This window comes from Venturia canescens, chromosome 9, assembly GCF_019457755.1.
Source record: "Venturia canescens isolate UGA chromosome 9, ASM1945775v1, whole genome shotgun sequence".
NCBI lineage: Eukaryota > Metazoa > Arthropoda > Insecta > Hymenoptera > Ichneumonidae > Venturia > Venturia canescens.
In genome coordinates, this window is record NC_057429.1 from 20094568 (window position 1) to 20117903 (window position 23336).

Genomic DNA, 23336 nt, shown 5'->3' on the forward strand with positions numbered 1-23336 from the left:
CCGTGTGGTTATCGATTACGTGATATGCGCGCGATTAAACATTAATCTCCACATTTATACACACATATGTATATGTGTGCGTGTCTCTGTCTGTTTTTTCACGAAATGCACATAAATACATATGTGTCTATGAAAATCGAAGAAAAAGATAAAAGAACAACAACCAATACGATAGAACTATTACAAAAACTATAACTACTATTAACCTGCTGCTACTTTTACCCGCGCCCGCGTTTAAATAAATACAAATCTCTCTTGACTGTTTTTCTCATGCGTAGTCTGCTGCTTGCTGTCGTTAGTTATTTGTCCGCTAATTTGGCTTACCATTTATCACTGAAACAACAAAAAATTTCTATGAATCACTGACATTCTCATTTCTGCTTTGATTTACCGATAACACAACGCATCGAAGAAAACGAGAGCACACGAAACTCAGGGTCGATGGAGAGGTTCGGAGAGGTTAGAAAAATCAACATCATTTGTAACTTTCCATGTCACTTTCTCGCCTCTACTTTGGGAGCTTCTAACGAATCTTTGATGGGTTTTGTTTTTTCAACACAGACCAGAGAATATCTGCAATAAAAATAACACGAACAATGAGCAACATTTTCCAGTATCGGGCCCAGGCTCGATGCACACTCATATCCAACATTGTTTCAGCACGTTTCAATCAGTGGAACAATTTTGACATTCGCGTGGTCGTAAACGTTTTTTTAATTGGTCTGAAAAAAATCGACCCGATAACTCACCTTTTCATAAAAATTCATCCGCGCCTAAGTACAGTTACTCTTTAATTTACTTATCAATGCTAAATATCCGTTGGCAGGATTGTAAACGAAGAAAAAAAAAGTAGAACAATCCCTTTCTCGTTAAAACGCGAAGGCGAAAATTCTCGTTTGTACACTCGCATTACATTCCACACACACACACACACACGCACACACACACACGACGCATAAAAAAGAAAGACAGAAATATATTCACTCACGAACTTCACTGAACCATTATTTGTACAGCCGTTATGACCCTTTTCGTATGAATGACGTTCACCTCGTAAAAACGTATATACGACACGCCTGCATTCTCGTAGTTTTTATAGATCCACAGTAATCACATTGTTAGATTCTCCAAAGCGAGGATTTTCCACTGAGGGCTTTTTTTTTATACATTCGTATTTTAATATTCATGGATATACGTCTGTGTAAAAAGCCAGCTCTTTACAGTCATTTATAGCAGTATTACACGTCCCCCATTCACCTTTGATTAAACTTCTTGTGACAGCAATGATCGTTGAGTGTGTCGTGAAATGGATAGAAAAAAAGCATCTTGTGAGAGTGCAAAAATAATTTATTCCCGAAAGAATCGATGGTTTAGTTAGCCTTCGAACACACTCGAAATAATTAATTTGTTTCTCCACCTTTTCGCTTTTTCATTTTGCTTGCTTCATAGTGTTTAAGCTTCCGTGCAAAACCGTTCGAACTTGCCACCACAAATATACGGTGTACATATGTATGTTGTTTTTTTGCAATGCTGAACTATATTGATTAAATTTGTTGAAGGAATTGCAGGGAAAACAAACAGAACTGATGGATAGAAAGCTTTAATTTGGAAGAAAAAAGAAAAAAATAATTTTGTCTGTGATCAATGTGTTCGTGTCCCTGATGGTAAAAGAATATTCAAGTCGCGCCACTCGAGTTGAGTTTGTTCGTTGATTAAAGAGGGAAAATAGTGTTTCAAAGTTGGAATATTCGAGTACTAAATGCATGACGAATACTGAGAAAAATATGATTGGAAGGATGTGCCAAAAGGTTGGAAAAAATAAAATGTGCAAAGAAATAAAATGAAGTGACGTTTCGTAGAGAGATGAATATAGTCTAGTAGGTCTCGGGGGTGAAATGCACTCGAAGACTCGGGAAAGAGCTCGAAGAGAATAATAGTCAGGACGCGTTTTAACGTTGCGATTATTCTCCGAGGTTCACCGAGCCGGAAATTAAAGCCCGTTTCTCACTTTCGCAAGTCGTGTGTACGCGTAAAATCTCGATATGGAAGCGCGAGGTGTCTTGAGATTCGTGATTTAAAATTAGAGTGTGAAAAGTCGAGAGAATTTCGAGGAGAAAATCCTTTTGCCGTTTGGACCTGCGATGCAGCGTTGATGAGATACGAAGAAATGAGCGAGTGCGTCGCGTGGGAGCCTCCTTTCCTTTGTCTTCGACGGGAGAGGAGCGTGGGGGGTCTCGGCGGCGCGCTAGCCACGCCCCTTCTTACGACAGCGCGGAATTGGCTGGCTCTAAACAGATTGATAGCTCATCAACGCTTAATCGGAGAGAAAATTGGCGGAGGACTTTTCCCTTCGAAATTCTCTGATCTATCAATTCCCCCGGTGAGCTGATAACGAATTTTGGCCCACCGTGTGTATGTACAGAGCCAACGTGTGTAGACACACTCCACCGTGATTGAACCAAGTCTGTGTACGTTGACGCTTTAGAGCGAAGCATACCGCTACGGGCGAGTAATTTGTTGAGCTCAAGCTCGTGCGCCGCCCGCGTCCCTGTTGCTAAACAACGCGAGCTCTCATTATTCAAGCTCTCTCGAGCGAAGCTACAAAAAAAATATGTCTCGTTCACATCTATCGAAACAATGTAACAAGTGGTGCGACTTCGAACCCTCCTTTATTTTTATATTTCAAGCTCAAATAAGCACAAATCATATCTACATAATATTCATTTGTTTATTTATTATTTCACTCATTTGTTTATGTGTTTCCTGACTAAACAAACAAACATTATCGAAGCTAACGATACTCCAACAAGATTCTTCAAGCCTCAACACTTTGCAAGCAATTTTGAGACGAATACATTCGTACGAACCAGTAGAATTTATTATTTTCCATTCTCAGGAGTACAAATTTTTTAAAAAATCTTTTTTATCGTCTTTTTGGAGTTACTTCGTTGCTTCAATCCCATGATAAAAGTAAAACAACAATAAAGAAACAAAACAACAATGTCTGAATAGCTTTAATAGCTCTTCGATATATATATATATATACCTATATAGAATATACTTTATTGTCTCGTCTCGTCTATTTGCCTGTTTACAATATATACACATGTATAGCCAAACTTAGAATCTACATCGTGGTGTCTCTGCGTTGCTTTGAATGACACAACCACCCACTACTTTGACTATCACTCTGCAACTGTGTTCGAAAGCGAGTGAATTTCTCATTTTGTTTGACTATTTTTTTCTCTCTCTTTATTTTTTATTTTTATTTTTTTTTATTTATATGTATTCAACAAGCACGTTTTCTTCAGCACATTATAGTCGTGCTGCACACTTGACTATGTTTATATATACGTATATACAACGTATGTATGCATACATATTTATATATGTATTCATTTGAACTGTGCAAACCAGGATTGTGTGCGTCTGCCTCGTGCTTAAAGCTTATCTATATTAATATATATACATATATATTATTTATAGCTCCCACTTGAATTTCCCAGCCGAATGTTGTCATTTATTTGTTTTTTTTTTTTTTTTTTTTTTTTTCCATTTGAACGAGAGAGATCGAAAACAAAATCGTTGAAAATATTCTTCCTCGTCCTTAATGCTGTTATCCGAATCTCGTTTACTTTCACACGTTTTTTTCGTCTTCATTTACTCGATGCTCCAATTTATTCCTACAATTCTGTCATATTTCTTTCGATAAGTTTCATTTTTTGACCGCTTTTTTCGTTGTTTCGTGCACTCCAGCCCTTTGCCGGAACAGAGAGAAATTTGTTTGATCGAAAATCGATTGGAGATCGTGGTAGCCTCAACTTTCCATTGTTCGTGAGATTTCGATGGTGAAAAAAAAAAAATGTTGTTTCCCTCGGGATCGTCAGGGGGTTCATAATGAATCTTTGCTGAGGCAAAACGAACGATTCTAATCGACTTCGATCACGTTAATTTCGAGCTATAAATGCCTACGATTTTTCTACTTTTACATTTGTTTTGTCGATAGCTGTCGCCGCGATTGAACGATTTGATTTACAATTTCCTTTTCTCGTAACCTCTCTCGTTGCGTTCAATGATGCCAAATTCCAATGAATGGAATGCCAATAATGTGAAACTTGATAAACAAAAATTTAAAAAAAAAAAAAACAAAAAAAAATCTATGGATAAGAAAATGAAAATAGTTGACGCGAATCCCGAGATGCTGATCGAATGCGTGGAATGAGCCGCTTTAGATGTATAGGTGGTACGAAAAATTTAGCAAAAAAAAAACATTAATTCACCCACTTTTGAACCCGAAAACCCTATGCGAAGGTGCCAATGCCTGTGTGTCACTTGAGAAACAACCTTTTTTCCATCTCTGATCTTTATTCTTTTTATATAATATACTTTTTCAATAATCGATAGTTATTTGAAGAAAAAAAAAAAAACAAAATCAAAAAAAAGAGAGATATGATGAAAGATGAAAGTAAAAATAAAATCGTTTATCGATTACAACATGTCATCATCTCCATTGATCATCGTCATCTACAACAACTACAACAACAACATGAAAAAAAAAATCGTCTCGCCTCTAGGACAAACTCAAAAAATTTTCGGCCGTCGAACCACGCCCCCGGCCACTACCACGTCGGAGGACTAATCAGGTACACTCAAATGACCATCACGTCAAACACGATCATCACCATCAACACCACCACTCGACCTGACTGATGGAATCTACAAAATTATTTCGGAAACTCACCACATACGTTACAATCAATCATCCCTGAGCCTTCGAACTTTCCCCTCTCGCTTCACCATTTTTTTTCTCCTTTTTTTAATCCCTTTTCCCGATCGCATATACACGAACACACAAGTTCGGGGAAAAAGTCCAACCGATCTATACAAACCCGTGGATATGGCCTCGACATTTTTTAACTCCTCGAAATTTCTATTTCATTTGCTGTCAAAGTTGCAAGATTTTTTTTTTTTTTCATTCGCGGGTTTAAATCTCTCGTTTAATTTCGTAAATCGAAATTCAGTCGTGTTTGCCAGTCGTGTTAAGAGATTTTTGGTAAACGTCGCGATACTTTCGTCTCACTTTTATTCGACACTGATTTGGAGAAATTTTTGAAAATATACTGAAAGTCTGAGATTCTTACTGTTCCAATGACAGGGAAACACAAACTTGCCGGTAGCGCTTCGCGACCATCGCTGTTCAGAGCATCGAACGATCTTTGCAGAGTTATCATTGCTCACACTTTCATGTGACTTGTATTTGTACGTATAGATTAAATATATGTATATTACAATTATTCAACGTACCTGTTATATGTGACAAGGATATATTTTTCGCCATGAATGGGCTCGGAGGAACCGGAATGTTGAACCTCTTTTTGCACCACTTTTACTTTCGCTGACAAATATTTTCACTGAATGTTTATCGTCACCGTTTTTTCTAACTCTCGCTCCATACGACACACGCTCAAACTTGATTTATTCACACTAAATGTACTGGGGATATGCAATTAACGTGAGCCTTCCTTCTGTTACTCGATATTGATCCCTTCGAGACGAGGCGAATGATTCGTTTCAAAAGCATGATCATTTGTTAGCACAAGTCAAATTTAAATAAATCAATAAATACAGATGCATTTTTTCGAGATAAGCTATTTCAAAATTCTGAAAGATTCAGAGGTCGTTTCCTTTCAACTAAATTCCATTCAATTTTCGTATCAATACGATTATAAATCGCCATTTTGGCCTGACTATTTTTGAGTAAAGCTTTTAAATCAACGTCTAAAAATAAACTCGTGCTAAGAAATTCCGCCTCCCTCTTGCATTCGTCCCCTCAGTTTCACTCCTTTCAAACCCAAAATCAGATCATCCCTTTCTTATTTTATTCTACGATATAATTATATTATTCAATACATACACAATGAGTTTCCGTATACGTTTTACTAGCGAGGCTCAAATCGATATATGCTTATAAATATGTTCATATTTATGTGCATATACGAATGAACGGTAGAACAGAGCCATGTTTTATAAATACCGCACTCGATGAATACAAAAAAAAAAAGAAAAAAAAACATTAATTATATTTTTATCGATGAAAAAGTACAGCATCGTAGTGTGCAGCGATGATTTCACGTTGAAAGTGGAATCGTCGAACTGTCGCTAACTTGAGACATTTTCACTGACTCCTTTTATCACAACTGCAAATTTGCATCTCGTTCATTTACTTGACAACGACCAGCACATCGATGAGCTCGAGGAGTAAAAATATATGAAGTTATCATTGAAATTCGTTGGATAAATTTTTTGGAATATTTTCCACGCGGTTGGTGGCAGTTTTGGTAAATGAGCGAGAGATCCTAAGTGCGAGTGTGGTGAGATTTTGTCCATTGAGCATCGCACCGGCTGAAATGCATAAAATATTTATCTAGCGGGTATAAAAAAACGAGGAAAAATAAATAAAACAGAGGGCGCAACACGTGCTCGTAGAGGACGAGTTTTTCGAGTGACAAAAAGTTGAATATAGTGTGTCAAAAAGGCGGGAGGGAAAGTGCGGAGCAAGAGGTAGAGAGAAAAGGGAAAGTGCGAAGGGGGAGACGAAAAATGGTCAACCGAAGACGAAAGAGTGCGTGGGAAAAAAGCAGAAAAAAGCCAGGCGCGAGTGCGAAGATGGACAATATTTGTCGGCTGTGACGTCGCGGTCGGCGAAAGAACTGCGGCGACGCCCGGCGTCGAAAAAACACACCAAGAGGAATGCAAAAATGTATTCTCCATTAGTATATCGAATGAATTCTGACGAAATAAAGCCAAGTAATAAATATAAATGAAAAATAGTGAGAAAATAAAAAATAAAAAAAAAAACGAACGAGAGGTAAAGAACGTTGGAAAGAATCTACGATCGATGTGCAAAAAGGCGAAAAAGCGAAAGAGCCAAAAAGAATAATGAATCAAAGACAGCTGCTGCTGTTGCTGCTGCCTGTCGCGCGCTGTTGTTGCCATTCATAGTTGTAAAGATCATAAAAAAAAGTCAAAGCCAAATATAAAAGTTAAATGAGATCCTCGATTAAAATTGAGTCGAAGAATTGAGAGCTGAAGAAAATTTGCAACGAGCCAGCTCTCACGGATGGCTAACACAGATGTGGAGAAGCCCGCCACCTGGCGGATCAGTACCTTTATTTAATGCGAATAAGTAGCGCACTCGTTCCAGCGATCGCAATACGATAGAGACGCGATTGCGTTTACCAACTTAGTCACGTGTTTAGAGCTACGTATGAAGAATCATATTAATATATGAGGCAATGAGAAAATGAATTTTCAAACGAGTCGTTATTCGTCACTTCCGTTGACGCGATATATCGAGAAAGGTGCTGGAAGCTCGGCGAAACGTCGCTTTTCTTTCGTCAACCGGGACGCTGCCTCGTACACCCACCAACCACCTCGACCACCGTCAATTTTTCGTGCTTCCTTGAGACCGAGTCGTCGACGATCGACGTGCGATGCGACCACGAATATGCTTTTGAATTTTCTTTCAAATAACGATTCTTGAGGTTATACAGTGAAGGATTAATTAGATCGATTTCACGGTGTTCAAAAGTTCAAAAAATCTCTCACCCAAAGTGAGCATGAAAAACGAATGTTTTCAAATTCAAAATGAAAATTTCAATGACTGATATCTTCGTAGCAAATTGCAGAAATATCGTCGTACAAATGTGTAATAATTGACTCGAAAACTCGTTCGACGATCCTCGACGATTCGATCTCTTGAACGAGGCTGAAAAACAATCGGAAAAAACGACACAAAAACGTCCAAGAGCCCAAAAGATCAAAGACCAACTTCCAGATGAACACGACAACAGCTACAACATGCGAAAATAGATATATATAAATATGAACGAAGAGAGAGAGAGAAGGGGCTCATATGTATATATATCTATTTCCAAAAGACACAAACGATGTTGCATACGGAAGGGTGTGGGGGGGGAACGAGCGCGAGTAACGTCTGGTATTGCTTGTTTATAAGGAGCTCAAAGCAACGAACGAGACCTTGAAGAGCCTGCAGACGCAGTTGGAGCTAGCATACGCCTCGACAGCGTCATCGGGTGCTCCGGTAGCCGGTGGTGGTGGCGGAATTTCGAGCGGTCTGATGATGGGTTTGAGCGGGTCATGCGGCGCAATGCTTGGCTCATCGGGGCTAGGATCCTCGTCGTGCAACACGGCTACTCATCTCGGTGGTAGCGTTGCAGTACCTGGTGGCGTACCCGGGAGTACGACACTAACCGCGATACTCGAGACGAAAGACGCGAGGATACAGACCCTAGAGAAGGAGGTTGGTTTGCTCGAGGCCGAGTTGCAGCGCATCAGAGAATGCGGTGGCCGTTTGCGCGAGCAGCTTCTAAAGGCAACTGCTGTACCGAGCGGGACAACGAGCTTCGGCAATCATCAACAGCAGCAACAACAACAACAACAACAACAGCAACAGCAGCACATCGGCGGTGGCTTGCACGGCGGTATCGGCGGCCTCGCAACCACCCCAGGAACAGCAACAGCAGCAACAGCAACAGGTATCGAAAGCAATTACGCGATGCAAGCGACGAGACCGTCTGTCACGTTATCGTCAATCGGCAGCCTACAATCTTCAGTTCTCACTCGAGGACCAACTGCGTATACTCCTACTACTCCTACCACTTCTACTACTACTACTACTCCTACTACTACGGCTCTCGTGCCTTATGGCCAAATGGTGAAACTAACGAATCCGTTGCTTGCCGTTGCTTCGACAGGTGCAACCGCGATCCAGCCGGCCGGGGCCTCTTGCTTGTCCGGCATATCATCTGGCCTTACGACCGGCGTCGTTAATCCTTACACCGATCAACATCACCACCAGCAACAAACCTCCCATCCCCAGCACCATCAGCAACAGCAGCATCACCATCATCACCATCATCACCATCAGCATCAATATCAGCAGCAGCAGCAGCTTCAGCATCACCAACAACAACAGCAACACCAGCAAGCGATGCAACAGCATCTCAAACAAATTGAGCCTGCTGCCGCCGGTGCTCTTGCCCTGCACGCTCATACGTTCAACAAGCACGATCTCAACTTCAAACGTCAAGTAAGTTTCTTCATCAACAACGTCCGCATCGAAAAGAACGACGTCATCTAAGACCCCGAGGATTAACCACCCGAGCGAGAGACTGAAAGTTAAACAATTGATACAACAGCACACTTTATTCGTAACAGCTTAATCGAGTATGAGGCTTTCACTACAAATCGAGCAATTATAGATTCTCAGAGCAGCCACATTCCGAGGAGTCCTCCTTAATGCGTAGGTGAGGCGATCGACGCGAGAGACGATTCCATTCTTCACCGAGACCTTGGGGCCGAGGCGGGGTGGGGGGCAGTTACGTTTTCCTAAAAAGGGCTAAATCACTGTAAGCAGGCAGGTTTCTCCGGGCAAGAAAAGCAGAAACACTTATCCCGAGTGACGTTTTTGAGGAAATGCCATGAAGAGTTTTCGAGCGAAGATAACTGCCCACGTTTACGAGAGAGAGCGAGAGAGAGAGAGAGAGAGAGAGAGAGAGAGAGAGAGAGAGAGAGAGAGAGAAAACTCTTTTCGAGTCTATTTACAATACAGTATTAAAGAGGCTAAGAGAAAACTAGAAGAAGCAAACCGAGCAAACAATCGGCTAAGATGATGCGAAGAAAAAAGGGATTCGTGAAAGGAAAACGGCTCAGTCATGATTCTCCTCCTCCTCCTCCTCCTCGAATCCGCGACGATTTTATTTCTTCCCGAACCGCACGTCTCATTGTCTTCACCCCCGTGTATTATCTCGATATTTATAATTTACGTTATTTCTGGCGAAATGAGAGAGAGAGAGGGAGAGAGAAAAAAAATACGCACCTCCCATAACTGTCAATCAGCTCGTTACCCGATGTCTAATCTGTCGTAAATATTCGTATATAGCAAAGAGCCTAAAAGCCTGTATAGATATCTCGCAAGAGCGAACGAATGAATTTACAAAAAAGCGATTGACGAATGAAAAACAAAAAAAAAATAACAAAGTAAAACAAACAAAACAAAATACTGAATGTTAACTAATCGTAAAAATTCATTTACGAAAAGGTCATTGCGACGGCTGAGCACCAGTCTTCCTGAAACGCGCAATCTTTAAACTTTCGTGGTACTATCAAATATACCAACGGATTATTCTTAATATTAAAGAAAAAAAAAAAAAAAAAAAACAGAAAGAAAGCGAAATAAAAATTTCCTTATCGATCCTTTTCTTCCTGACCATCCCGCCAATAGAATTTCTTTTGGGGATGTAAATTATAGAAGCACATTTCCCCCCCCCCCCCCCCCCCCCACCCCTCCACCCCATTTTTTTGACGGTACGGTAAAAAATAAAAATTCCCTTTTCATAACCGTTACCATTGTTGATATATACATATATAAATATATATTTACACATACCTGAACTAGGGAGTATATTTTTCGACTGGATGTTCTTATTATAATTGCAAAAAATCCTTATACCTAGCACTTGTACGAAAAGATGATAATTTTTTCTCGCAGAACCGTCTTATTTTTGGTCTCCTCTTTTTGAGAATGTTTTTTCTCCCATTACCGATATAATACTCCGATGAATGCTTCGTACATAGAAATTTTTGTCGATATTTATACTATATATTGTCGTCAAGGCGCACCGATCCAATCGTCCACCAGAGTCTGATTTTTAAAATCGCATTATCAATCGTATATACACGTACTGCCATATTATAATGACGATTGTTCTTATTTAACTGTGCGTGTCTATCGAATGCGATCGTGTTCAATGCAACTTTATGTTCTCGTTTACTCGTTTTTATATAAGCGAATGAGAGAGAGCGAGAGAGAGAGAGAGAGAGAGAAGATGAAGAAGGAGAAAAAACGAAAGTCTTTCGGTAATCTTTTATTATATATTTATATAAATACAGATATATGTATATACATGTACACACACACACACACGCACACATACGTCAAATTGTACATGTGTGTGTATTATTTATATACATATGCGGATAGCTAGCCGATGATAATTGTACGTACCTTAAAAACGTAGGCCTTAGCAACTGTTGACCCCTTGAGATGTTTAAGAATGTTGATTGTACAGACTAAAAGAAATTCATTGAAAAGAGAAAGTGGAATTATTCGAAAGAATCCTCAACGTGAGGGAGGGAAAGGGGGGACTGGAGCAAAATGGAGGATCCGGTGTGGGAATGGGACTCACTAGTTTGAAAAAATCTGAAAATTGTTTTTCGTCGGTACGAACAAAAAAAAAGCACTGTGTGTTTAGTGTATCGTTGATCAGGTATTATTATGCTCCGAATATATAATCACTCGAGCAGAAGCTGCCACACCAATTTCCGAAATACATAATCAGTAGAGGAAAAAAATGTAACGTAGAATTTGAGATTCTATTTAATATGGGACAATGTCGTTGAAAAAGTGAAGCACAGCATGTACCTGAAACGTGGTTAATTAACGAAATGTCTTACGAACAAATGTCTTTTAAACTGACTAAAAAAGCTTCCATTTTTTTCAATCTAGTTTAAAATTTCGTTCCTCTTTACCATTTTGCAACAATCGTCTCCCCTTTATTTATAGACACACGTATATATTTTAAAATATAACGATTAATTATTCGCGCGCAGGTTAATGGACGATGCGAGTCAATAATAATATTACGTGACAAAAGGGTAGTGGTTTGCGGCGTAAACGCGCTTTTCCTTATTCGACCATCTCAGGCTCTGCAAGTACATCATATTTAATCGACTTTTCAGCTACAACACTGTAAACATGTGTTTATATAAATATATATATGTTTTAATATCTACATATATATAAATATATATTCATATATTTCTATATTTTCTTAGCTCAAGTGCGATTTAAATGTCCGGTATACTGGCTATACACAATTATTGCCATGAGCTTGATAAAACGACAACGCGCTATTAATGTTATAAAATGAGAAAATAATATATATCGCCTCTAGAAGAATGAAAGGAATCCTTAATCGAGGATCAAAATATTTGCCATTATCCTCGACTTCCTTCTCGAATGAATGGAAAATAAAAAACCCCATTAAAAAAGTAATTATTAATAAACGAAAAATGAAGCGAGGAGAGACGCCAGTGATGTAAACGGGACGCGACTTTATGTACCGCACGAAAATCTCTAGAAAAATGCAAAAAAGAAGAATGGAACAAAAAGAGAGAAAAAAAAAAAGTAATTTAATTATACGTTCTGAATTTGATTTCGTTTAGTTAGGATGAGACAAGAAATTATTATAATGACAACATTTGTGTGCAATCTTTTGAGCGAATAAATTCTTGAGTATTGAAAAAAAAAAACGAAAAAAAAAAAACAATGATTAACATTTATGTGATTCATGATCCAAAATATATTTTTGATTGATCGCGCGTTAAGAGAACCACGATCAATCGAATTCCCGAAAATCCGTTTCATCGTCGCACCAATTATTCATTTCGGATCATCCACATTCGATCATATATAATGTTTAATCTAGCGATAACAATGTCATGCCTCATCCTACGTCATTTCTCGAATTGGCTCGTTCAATCGTTTTTTATTATTCTTTTATTTTTTCTACTTTTTATTACGATTATGATTTATCGTGTCTTTCGATTCATCGACTCCTTTACATCACTGTGGCATATTTCATCCATTGGCATCCGGAATAATCTCTCGATGCTATCGCAACATCTTCATTATTCAATCGACGTTATTGCGGCGAATGAAAAATAAATATAAAAAAAAACGAAGAAATACTAGAATCATGAACGACCCACGCCGAAATCTCACCTCGCATTTTTCTGTACCACCTTTTTCTATCGCATCGTTTCTCGCAGATCCTCGTTGACAGCTCATTCGTTTCCTTTTCTTTTTTATCTTCTTCTATCAACATGAGAATTCACTACATAACAACATGAACACACATCCACATTCACATCTCTATCTTCAGTACGAAAACTGACGTCTCAATGTTGTTCCCCTTTCATCGAACGCAATTCATTTTTCCCTCAACTCCAATCGTTCGAAGCTTAATAATTAGTTGGATCGTTTTATCATTTTTAATCTCTTTCTCACACCCCCCTCCCTCTCTCTCTCTCTCTCTCTCTTTCTTTCTCTTTCTCTCTCGTTCTTCGTCGGAGAAATGGGTTCAGTTTGATTCGCAATTGTTATAGTAAATTTTGAATGAAAAGCTCTCGGTGAAAAGCTGGAGAATTCGAATGAAACTTAAATCCATTTCTTCTTTACGGCTGCTTGCGTAAACAATGACTTAACACACCCTTTAGACGCAGAGTTCAGGTTGATTTTCATCGAAAGATACATAATGATGGTGGGATATTGCGATAGAAATTTCCAAAATCGCATTCTTTTGGTAATTTCGAAAAATTTTGAAAAATCGTTGATAATTAACCGGAACTCTCGGAATTTATTTTTTCAACCCCACCTTAACTACCGCATGAAATTGTGCTTGAATAACACTGCAAGCTTCTTCGACTTTCAGTAAAAAAAAAAGAACAAACAAACAAAAATTGAAAATTATTTGAATTTATTTTCTGTAAACGAATTCATTGATTTTTCGCATGTTCCCAAAAATTGTACGCTGAGAGCACGTTGCATGTGTTTACCTTTCATTGATTTGCTATCGGATCCAACGGCTTTGTACACTTCACTCGAACCAATATTTATTTCGCTGATACTCGCTGTTTTTTCGTTCGTTTTTCACGATTGAATTTGTTTTTTATTTTTGTTTGTCTAATTGCAATTTATGGCTGCTCCGAACACTTTCTTACTACGACTCTCTGCCTCCATTTCTCTCAATCTTTCTTCACACCGACTGTAACTTAACGATAAAACGTTTAACGAAGCGATAAAATGACGAATAGAAAGATTGAAATGAAGAAATTCATCATTCGATCGTAGAAACACTCGCGGGGGAAAGATTGCGTGAGTCGTTTGTTTTCGGCCAGCGCGAGAGAAAGGAAAATTTCAATTTTCGAGGAAGTTCATCTGGGACTGAGGAATTTGAAACGGAAAAATCCGAGGAAAATGCATGACCTTCCCCTCACATACTTTTTTACCAATATAGAAAAATCCTTCTCGACCGGTTTCTCGATCCCTTTCGTGCAACCGCCTTAATCGAGGGAAACACGATTTTCATTGAGTCCTCACGAACGAGGCATCCTGAGAGTTAAAATTTTGGGGCCCAACTTTCCAGACGTTAAAAAATAACTTTTACTAATTCCTCAACCGGATGGAGCTCCTGTGAAAAAGTGTCAAGATTCTAGTCCCAAGACTATTAATTCAGCAGGGAAGATTGAACAGAGCCGTCCGGCCAAACCAGCCACGACTCTCTTTCCGCCGTATTCGCTGGCAATTGCAAAATATAAACAACTGATGATATAAAACAAATGCAGAAACCGCGAACGCTATTTATACGAGATAGTACTTCTTGCTGTAAGTTAGATAAGTTATGAAAGGAAAAAGCGACGGTCCCCGATCGCAAATTTCTTCGGTAAGCATAAACGAGTTGTTTCCTCCGAGTTGAAAATTGTGAAAATTTCGTGGAAAAAAATGTGCTCACGTGTATTGGTAACCGAAGATATTATTGCGACCGAAGGAATTGATCGGTGGCTGATGTTGACGCAGAGCATATTAAATATGATGCCCGAATATTTTAGCTTTCTGAGGAGGTAAGGATATGAAAACACCCGTCGAACCGAGAAGCACATCCAACTCTCCACACCATCTCTCCATTCTCCTTCGTTTATGATCACTTCTGCGTTTGCTATAAACCAAGGCCTTCCCTCTTCTTCCGTAGTATCTGGGTTATCGTAATTATTATACAAATACTAATATATCATATATAATATTCGATATAATCATTCAAGTATCAAACGATTGAATGTATACGAGAAAAAGACCGGGGCGTGATGGGAAATACCGGCAAATGGAGACACGATTCGCAAAAGAAAGAATTGTTTTGTATAACTCAATAACTAAATGATTCTCGAAAGTTTTTTCTAACTTTTAACAGCCAACTCAATATAGTTTTTCTAGAATCCAATAATTCAGCGTCGGGAGTATTAAAATTGAACAAACGAATATTTAACACTGAGATGAAAAGGTTTTTGTCATTCTGCGTTAAAATCTCTGTCAATTAGCTTGGTTCGCCTGCCATTTTTTCGTGTCTCATTCCGGCCCAAGGTCTCATTTAGTCTCGGTTTTTTTCTAGATGTATGCATTAAAAAAGAGATGCATATATATTACGATAAAAGCAAATTTCGATGTTATAATCTCGTAGTTGTCTTATGACATGTGAAAAAGCATCGCTCGTGTTACGAATCATCGCATATGCATCTGGCAATTATTTTTCCACCATTATTCTTCCATGAAGCTTTATTTTCGTATGAAAAATAAGGAAAAGCGTTTCGTAATGGACGATCTTTACGATCATAATTACGAATCGAATGACTTGAATGACACAATTGTTGCTTATCGATTGAGAAGAAATTTTTCAAAATTTGTTCGTCAACATCCGTCGTTATTACTGCCTTTTGTTTCTCGCCTCCCCGATCACCCCCATCGTAAAAAATCAAGATAAATCGTACACGTAGATAACCGATCGCCTAGAGTATCTTGGATTTCTCAATCACTCGATTGACGCGATCTCTTTTCATTTCCCATTTTTCAATCACGTCGATCCCCGCATTATTCAGGCGCATAGGCACGATCGGAAAATTGGAAATGGAGCAATCTATATATGTATGATGTAGAAAGAGCAGTTTCACATACAGGTTTTCAAACGTATGTATAGTGCTTTCAAATTTTTCAAATATACATTCATATATTTGTAGGCAAACCACCAATCATTTTCGTATGATTCGAACACGTTCGAGAGAGTGGAAAAAAACGACACACAAAAGGATTTTGATATACGATCACCGAGAAAAGTGATTTTTCCATAAATTTAACAATTTCAGATAATTTCATACTGAAATGATGCTGAATTACCAGCAATATGTGAATGTATACACGAATAGATATAATCATCACTATAAAATCAACGTCAAACCATCATCAAAAACAACCATTCAGAGGCCTGATTTGTTTTGCGAAAACTAGAGCTACCGCCATCGCGACTCATCAATCGTTCTAGTGGTTTAAATAAACGTATAGATATTATTATTTATCGGAGCTTTAAAAATCATGGAAAGCAAATTCAGATATATTCATCTCGTTCGACGACTCTCGCGTAGATCATCACATTACAATCTCCATACGCACCCCTCGTCAAAACACCTCGTTTCATCTTGGATGATCTCGTTGATCTGAATATGCGTTGTTGACATTAAAATTGACGGATAACGATGAAAAAATGAGGACAAAAATCGAGAGTTATTTGAACGCGACTGCCGACTCAACTTATTTTACGGTTGCGTCGATGATTTTTTTCGGCTTTAATATCACATTTGAAATCTCGATTTTTGGAACAATCTTTTGTTATTGTTCTCGGTCAGTATCGATGCCAAGAGCCAATCGTTTAGCCATTAGCTAGACTGATCTAGTGCCACACGTATCTGCTTTTTTTCGTTACGGTTATATCGGCTGGGAATACCTTAAAAATCGGTCCAAATTCTTCAAATATCCCGGATCGATCTGAAATATTTTATTTACCGAAATATAAACATTCTCATCGATATGTCACGTGACGAAAAACTCACGCGCCGTTACACCAAAGTAGACGAGAGAAACGAAGTAGATTCTATATGTTGTTCTTATCATTATTTTCAATATAACATGCTCTCACAGAGCTCAATGCAACAAACGATCCACGAATTAAAAAAACGACGATATTTAACATAAAAAACGAGATCATTTTCAATTTAATGGCGCATTTCATGTCGCTTTTACATTTTCAAATATTCGTGCTATTTATTCCCGTAATATTTTTCATGTTTTTCTCAGTTACGAAATGTGCGGAGGCTCGAAATCTTCAGAATTTTTTGATTTTACTATTTTTTTGCTTCTAAATTCTTTCTTCGATGTACTTCCGCGGTTGGGAAATATGTCGAGACTTCAAATATTTATCAAAACCTCGTTATCGATTGTTCATTTTCATTTTTTTTTCGAGAATTAACAGGCTTTAATATTCATTTTCGAGATTCGACTTTTTCTCAATCGAAAGTACAGTAGAAACAGAATTTGAGAGGGCGAACGAGGCGAAAATTTCAGCTGCTCACGATGGCCGAAAAATTGGCACTGAAGAATCCTGAAATAAGTTTCCAAGTGGGAAAGCAAGAATATAATTGACGGGAATTAAGGGCACGAATTTTTGGAAATGTAAAAAGGACTCGAAATGCCCTACGTGCATATGAATATTCATTGATTCATGTGTATATAAAAAATATTTTGAAAAACTAGCAACAAGTTACAGAGTGAAAAATTTGGCTACTTCAATATTTTTGTTGTTTTTGTTTTAGTTTTTTTTTTCAACTGTCACTCTTACGTACACATTAACTATTGACATTGTTCGTTTCGATGGTCTGCCATTTGCATGTCGCGAGCTCTGTCCGAGTACGACGATCTCAAAAATGTTTTCTTCCTCCCTGAATCGCTATGAAGTAAAATCGTAAGAACTCGTCTCTGATATTTGACTTGAAATTCTCAATCATCTCGAATAAAACATATTTTTATGAACTCAATCATTAGAAAATCAATCATCGTAGTTACAAGCAGATGCTAAATTTCATTTAAAAGCATCGATCGATCCAACAATTTCGAGACGCCTATCTCACTCGAGTCCTCAATGAAAACAATTTTTCTTCAAACAATAAAAAGGAATTGAACTCGGAAGAAGCGCCACTTGGATGAACGCTGGCATAAATTTCACTCCATTATTTAACGAAAAAATGTCTGCTCCAAAAGTTGATGAAAATTTTGAAATTTAACGAATTTATTTTGTCAGAATTGAACCCCTAATGAAATATCAAAATTCTCCTGAAAATAAACGCAGTTTTTACCGACCACGGGGCCGAGAAAACGCGGTGATTATTGGCTTCAATGATGAGCCGAACACTCGAAACTTGATAAGGCTTCTCGAGGGTTCGAGTGCGGTAGAGATCTCGAAATAAAAAAGCATGCGTAGCAGTATCGGTATGTGATATTACTGTATTACGTAAATATGCAGTATTTTATGTGTATGCGTGAGGGTGGAGTATTGCTAGTGAAGAAAAAAGGGAATAAAAAAGGTAACAAGAGTAGTAGCTTGAAAAATGAGGGAGATTTTGAAATAAAAAGGAGGAAGGAAAATGTGGAATCTTCATACTCGGACGAGAGGTGGGATTAAGGGGAGAATCGGCAGAATTGAAAGTCCAATCGTGGCCGCTTCTTCTGTCCTTCCCGAGCCCCTCGAAAGAGAAACGATCCTCGCAGATCGATCGGTTTCCACAATAATCGAGATAAACAAATCGAAAAAGCAAAGAAAGCAAAAAATCACGCGTCACGGCGCGAGAACGACGAGAGGCGTTTGCTGGCTGTGACCCCCGCGAGCCGAACGAAGACACTTATCCTTCGTCTTCGTGGACGACGAATCTTTTCGCAGCTGGACGAACTCCGAACTGAGGTACAACGACGGGACCAGGAACTACTCGGAATGTCAGCTAAAATGAAAACCCTCGAGGAACAACATCAGGATTACCAAAGACACATCGCCGTTCTTAAGGAATCACTTTGCGCCAAAGAGGAGCATTACAACATGTTGCAAGTTGACGTACGTCACTTTATCGATCGTCCTACTTTTCCCCAGTTTCCTCCAGTTTCGTGGAAACGAAAAAATCATTCAATATTTTTTGCATTTTATCAAGTTCTTCGAATTGTTTTAAATACAAATTAGTTGAGCTAAAACATCTCTTCAAGTCTACTTTGTTCCGACACATCTTCAAAAAGAATAGACACGAAATGTGAGAGGATTTTCTATTAACGAGATTATTACAGGTCGAAGAAATGCGACAGAGGCTCGAGGAGAAGAACAGGCTGATCGAGAAGAAGACACAGGCGGTATTGCAGGCTCAGCAGGAACGTAATCGCATGAACACCGAGCTTACAGAGCTCAAAGACCACATGGACATTAAGGACAGGAAAATCAACGTTCTGCAACGGAAGGTGAGTGAATTTTTTTTTCGTTACTTTTTGAGTAATTTGAAAAAAGCTATTGGAAAGACGAGCTTCGAAAATTGAGTTTTTTTAATGCTTTTTTATTTGATTAAGATTAGTTCTTATGAAAAATTAATTTTCTTACGTATTTTGTATGAGTGTATGAATGTTTCGTAAACCGTGATTCCCCCCGTAGTTTTATAATTTTGTCCTACACGTCGAAATGTCAAAAATTCATATTTTTGTTAATTCCATGTAAATTTGTCTTGTAATGGGAACGGCAGCAATAAAAGTTATCCTTAAATCGTTCCTTAAAACTCTGCACTTGATCCTCGTCCTGTTTCCTATGTTATTCGTGTCTCTTTAGTCTTCGTTCATATTTAAGTTATGAAATATTCACTGTAACGAGGGCAAATTTTTATTTTTAGCTGTAGAATTACATTATTATTTGTAATTCGCGTTTGTACTCTTAAGTCTCACTGGTCGTAGTATTTTTGTAAATTTTATCATTTATTGCGAGGTTTGATCGAGTCGTCGAAATTTCTAGAAGTTTCTTCGCAACGAGAATCGATTTAGATCGTTTGTTATTTGCTGGTTCGGTGTTTTGTTTACTTGGCCAATTGAACGTAAGTTTGCACATTTTATTTGGTTTATGAGAGCTCAAAAAATTCAGTACTTTTTCTCGTTTCTATTATTCGGACGAAAGTTTGGCAAACTGAGAAAGATAATGGTGGTTTATTTGGAAAAATAACGGAAATTTAAACTGGAACAGATCGAAAATCTGGAGGATCTGCTGAAGGAAAAGGACAATCAGGTTGATATGGCACGAGCACGTCTGACCGCTATGCAGGCTCATCACTGCAGCAGCGAGGGAGCCTTAAGCACCCTCGAGGAAGCCATTGGCGATAAGGAAAAACAAATGGCCCAGTTACGAGAACAGAGAGATCGTGCCGAGCAGGACAAGCAGGAGGAACGCGAGCTCCATGAGAGAGAACTCGCCGAGTACAAAATGAAGATCCACGCCCTGGAATCGGAGGTAAACTGTGAAAAAAATGACGCGTGCAGGACATAAAAGTTTGAAATCGTGCACCATCTCTTAACGAATATCAGTGAAAATGTTGTTTCTAAAAGATTTTCGCAAAAACAAATGAGATTCGTGGCAATCGAGTTGTGTGACACTGCATTCAAGAATTTGATGAATCAGTAGAATAACGAGGGATGAAAAAAATCAGTAATTTCGTTCTTCGTATTCGACAGAAATGCTTGTCGAAGTAAATCAAACGAATCGAACCTTCAGTCCCTGATGTTAATTGAAAATCACTTTTACAGGTTGAAAAATTGGGCGCACGACTGGAGAGAGCACAAGCCGAGAAAGACCGTCTCGAGGCAAAATTAGAAACGTCTCAATCAGAGCTCGGAAAAAGCAAAGCCGAGTTGGACAAGGCAGCATCGGAAGTTGGACGAAGTGGGTCGGATTGGGAAGCTGCTAAGCAAAGATTGAGTCGTCTGGAATTGGAGAACGAGAGGCTCCGACACGACCTCGAAAAGTCGCAAACAACCTTCGGCCGAAGTACCCTCAACTCGTCGCAGGAGCTCGACAGGATTCAGGAGCGAGCTGAAAAAGCTGCTCAGGAGCTCAGGCGCGCTCAGGCCGAGCTGAGGGTAACTCAGGCCGACAACGAAAGAGCCAGAGCCGAGGCTGCTGCTCTGCAAGAAAAGGTCATTATTTTACTTACCATTCTGGCCATTTTCCCTTCAAACTGTTTCAACTCTCAGTACCATTTTGTTTTTCCTCAATCCCAAATTTCAATATTCCAAAAATAAAGAATAGAAACAGCCTTCGAGGAAACAAATACTCGAGTTTTCAGTCACAATTATTTTGAGCTATTTTTCAATAAATTTACAACTGACCAACTTACAGTTACATTGACATCGAATTGGCTGATGCTTTTTCCAATCGAAATAGCCTCAATTGAACTGTGACTGCTTTTTGATATTTTTTTGTAGAAATTTGTGATTCTTTGTTGAAAACAGACATGAAATAGTTAGGCTACGAGTGTAGAAAAAAGCTATAAATTAATATTACATGGAAAGTGAAAAGGAAAAGAGAGCAGAAGCGAGCTTTGACAGCTGTGATTGGACGATTGACAGGAAACGCGAGCTAAAAGATAGACGAGCTGACAGAGATTTGTTGCAGGTTCGATCATCACCGCGTACACATTATTGTACATACACACACCTTGTACACGATCTTCGTAAAAACAAAGTGATGAGATAGATTAAAAAATGAAAGTACAATTAGTGAAAAAAAAAAAAAAAAAAAAAAAACAAGAAACGAAAGACTGACGAGGAAGGAAAAAAGTATTTTTTCATACAATGAATTCTAATGCAATGATATTTTTGTAAATTCCTTGGTGAAAAATCGAACTAATTATCGCCTGCTGCGATGAAAAATGCTCGACTGAACGGGACGATAAAATCTTACACGTGTTTAAATTATCTTCGAAGGTCGAGACAGGTCAGGCCGGGGGTTACTGGCACAAGGTCAGTTCAATGAAGCCTCAATTTTTAATTACCTTATCAATTATGAGGGGTCAAAAAATTCGTTGAATTATGACGAGAATAAATGGAGTATTTTCGATCACGAATTCGGATGCTCCAAAATGAGTTTTCAACCCTCGGTTACTATTGTTGCATCACTTTGAACCAGGCCAGAATTTTCAGTTCCTCTGTACAGAAAGTTTCGATCCTTCAGCTGCACTCTGGTGCGAATTCGCACTTTTAAGTTTGGATCCCACTCGTGGTTCGTTCAAACTGGAAGAATCGAGCTGGAGAAACGTGAATGTAAAAACGAGCATTGAATTTGGGGGTGCAGTTGAACGGCTGAACTTCAACTGCAGTGGGACAAACCGTTTGTCAACATTCTCATTCGCTTAGCTAACAGTAGTTTTATCATTTTTTTTTAAAATGTCGACAAATACGAGTCTCAAGAGCATGCAGAGTTGTCTGGATCACAGTAATGAGCTTGAAAAATGGTAGTAACTCAGAGTTACAGTTCGTTTGTTCAGTTGATTAATTAAACGATAGAATTTCTACGAATTTTTCAACCTTCCCTTACGAATATTTACATTTTCGAACTATATTTTTATCTCACTCTTTGCTCTCAAGCCAAATAGGAAAGTTTCCCCGCTTCTGCCAAATTCCGATGTATTTCGAGCACCTCTTCGTTACGAATGTCGAAAAAAAAAAAAAAAAAAACCAAAATGACCCATGAATTTTGGTGGTTAATTGACGCAGGTTGAGAAGAGCCAAGGTGAGGTCTACAGACTGAAAGCTCGATTGGAGAACGCTCAGGGCGAACAGGAGAGTCTGAGGGACGAATACGACCGGGCTCAGTCTTCGGTTGCGAGATTACATTCCGAGAGGGACAAAGCTGTTGGTGAACTTGAAAAGGCTCAAGAGGAACTCGAGAGAACACAGGCCACGCTCGGCAAGGCACAACTTCAACAGGATCGTCTCCAAAATGTTCTCGACAAGACGCAGAGCGAGGCCGATAAGCTGCAAGAGAGACTCGAAAAATCTCAGGCCGAAGTTAGACGAGTGAGTTTCCAGCAGAAATCCATCCTGACGAATGCGTCACTCGATCATCGAGTCCAGCACAATGGTGGACAATTGAGCGGTTAATTTGGTTAAAATTTGACAGATTCTGTCGAGTGAAAAAAACGTTTGAAAAGCAAGCCAAAAATACGATTTCTTCTCACTGCAGACGAGTTTGCAAAATGTATTTTCAAAGGTTTTTCAAACTTTGTTTGGGCAAGATTGAGGGTAAAGTCGATCGGAAAAGAGGGCAGCAGTGAACAGACGTTTTCTCAAGTTTTTCTTGTTACGAATGTTGTTCAAACTAATTGTCATTGTTACAGATGCAAATGGAGAAAGAGAAGCAGAATTACGACTTCGAGAATCTTCAGAGTCAATTGGACAAAGCATTGGGACAATCGACGAGAATACAAAAAGAGAGAGAAGCCATTCAGCTGGAAGTTGACAGACTGCAAGACAAATACGAAAAGGCTCAGGTAAATGATCGAATAATAAAATGAAGAGTGTACAA

The 23336-nt window shown here is 38.7% G+C and overlaps 2 protein-coding genes across 5 annotated transcripts in view; both read left to right on the forward strand.

Moving 5' to 3' along the window:
- Positions 1–23336, forward strand: part of brp (bruchpilot) — a 57747-nt gene that overhangs the window by 18926 nt on the left and 15485 nt on the right. For 2 of the 3 annotated variants that reach the window (XM_043429456.1, XM_043429454.1), the window contains exons 5-11: positions 14755–14766; positions 18678–18845; positions 19070–19237; positions 20001–20264; positions 20558–20947; positions 22526–22828; positions 23149–23301. In XM_043429456.1, coding sequence (XP_043285391.1) covers positions 14755–14766; positions 18678–18845; positions 19070–19237; positions 20001–20264; positions 20558–20947; positions 22526–22828; positions 23149–23301 — 1458 coding nt within the window. The remainder of the gene's footprint in view (positions 1–14754; positions 14767–18677; positions 18846–19069; positions 19238–20000; positions 20265–20557; positions 20948–22525; positions 22829–23148; positions 23302–23336) is intronic. The other variant, XM_043429455.1, reaches the window with a different exon arrangement.
- On the forward strand, positions 30–10264 carry LOC122416468 (homeobox protein OTX1 B-like). Of its 2 annotated transcripts, XM_043429459.1 has the most exons (3): positions 30–459; positions 4575–4643; positions 8018–10264. In XM_043429459.1, the coding sequence occupies exons 1-3, from the start codon at positions 442–444 to the stop codon at positions 9161–9163; spliced, it is 1233 nt and encodes a 410-aa protein (XP_043285394.1). In that variant the 5' UTR covers positions 30–441; the 3' UTR covers positions 9164–10264. The 2 variants fall into 2 exon arrangements, with proteins under 2 accessions (XP_043285394.1, XP_043285395.1); XM_043429460.1 differs by lacking the exon at positions 4575–4643.

Bases quoted from the DNA above. Each gene is read 5' to 3' on its own strand.
- LOC122416468 (XM_043429459.1), top strand. The intron at 4,644-8,017 runs GTACACTCAAAT...CTTGTTTATAAG, and splicing joins CACGTCGGAGGACTAATCAG to GAGCTCAAAGCAACGAACGA.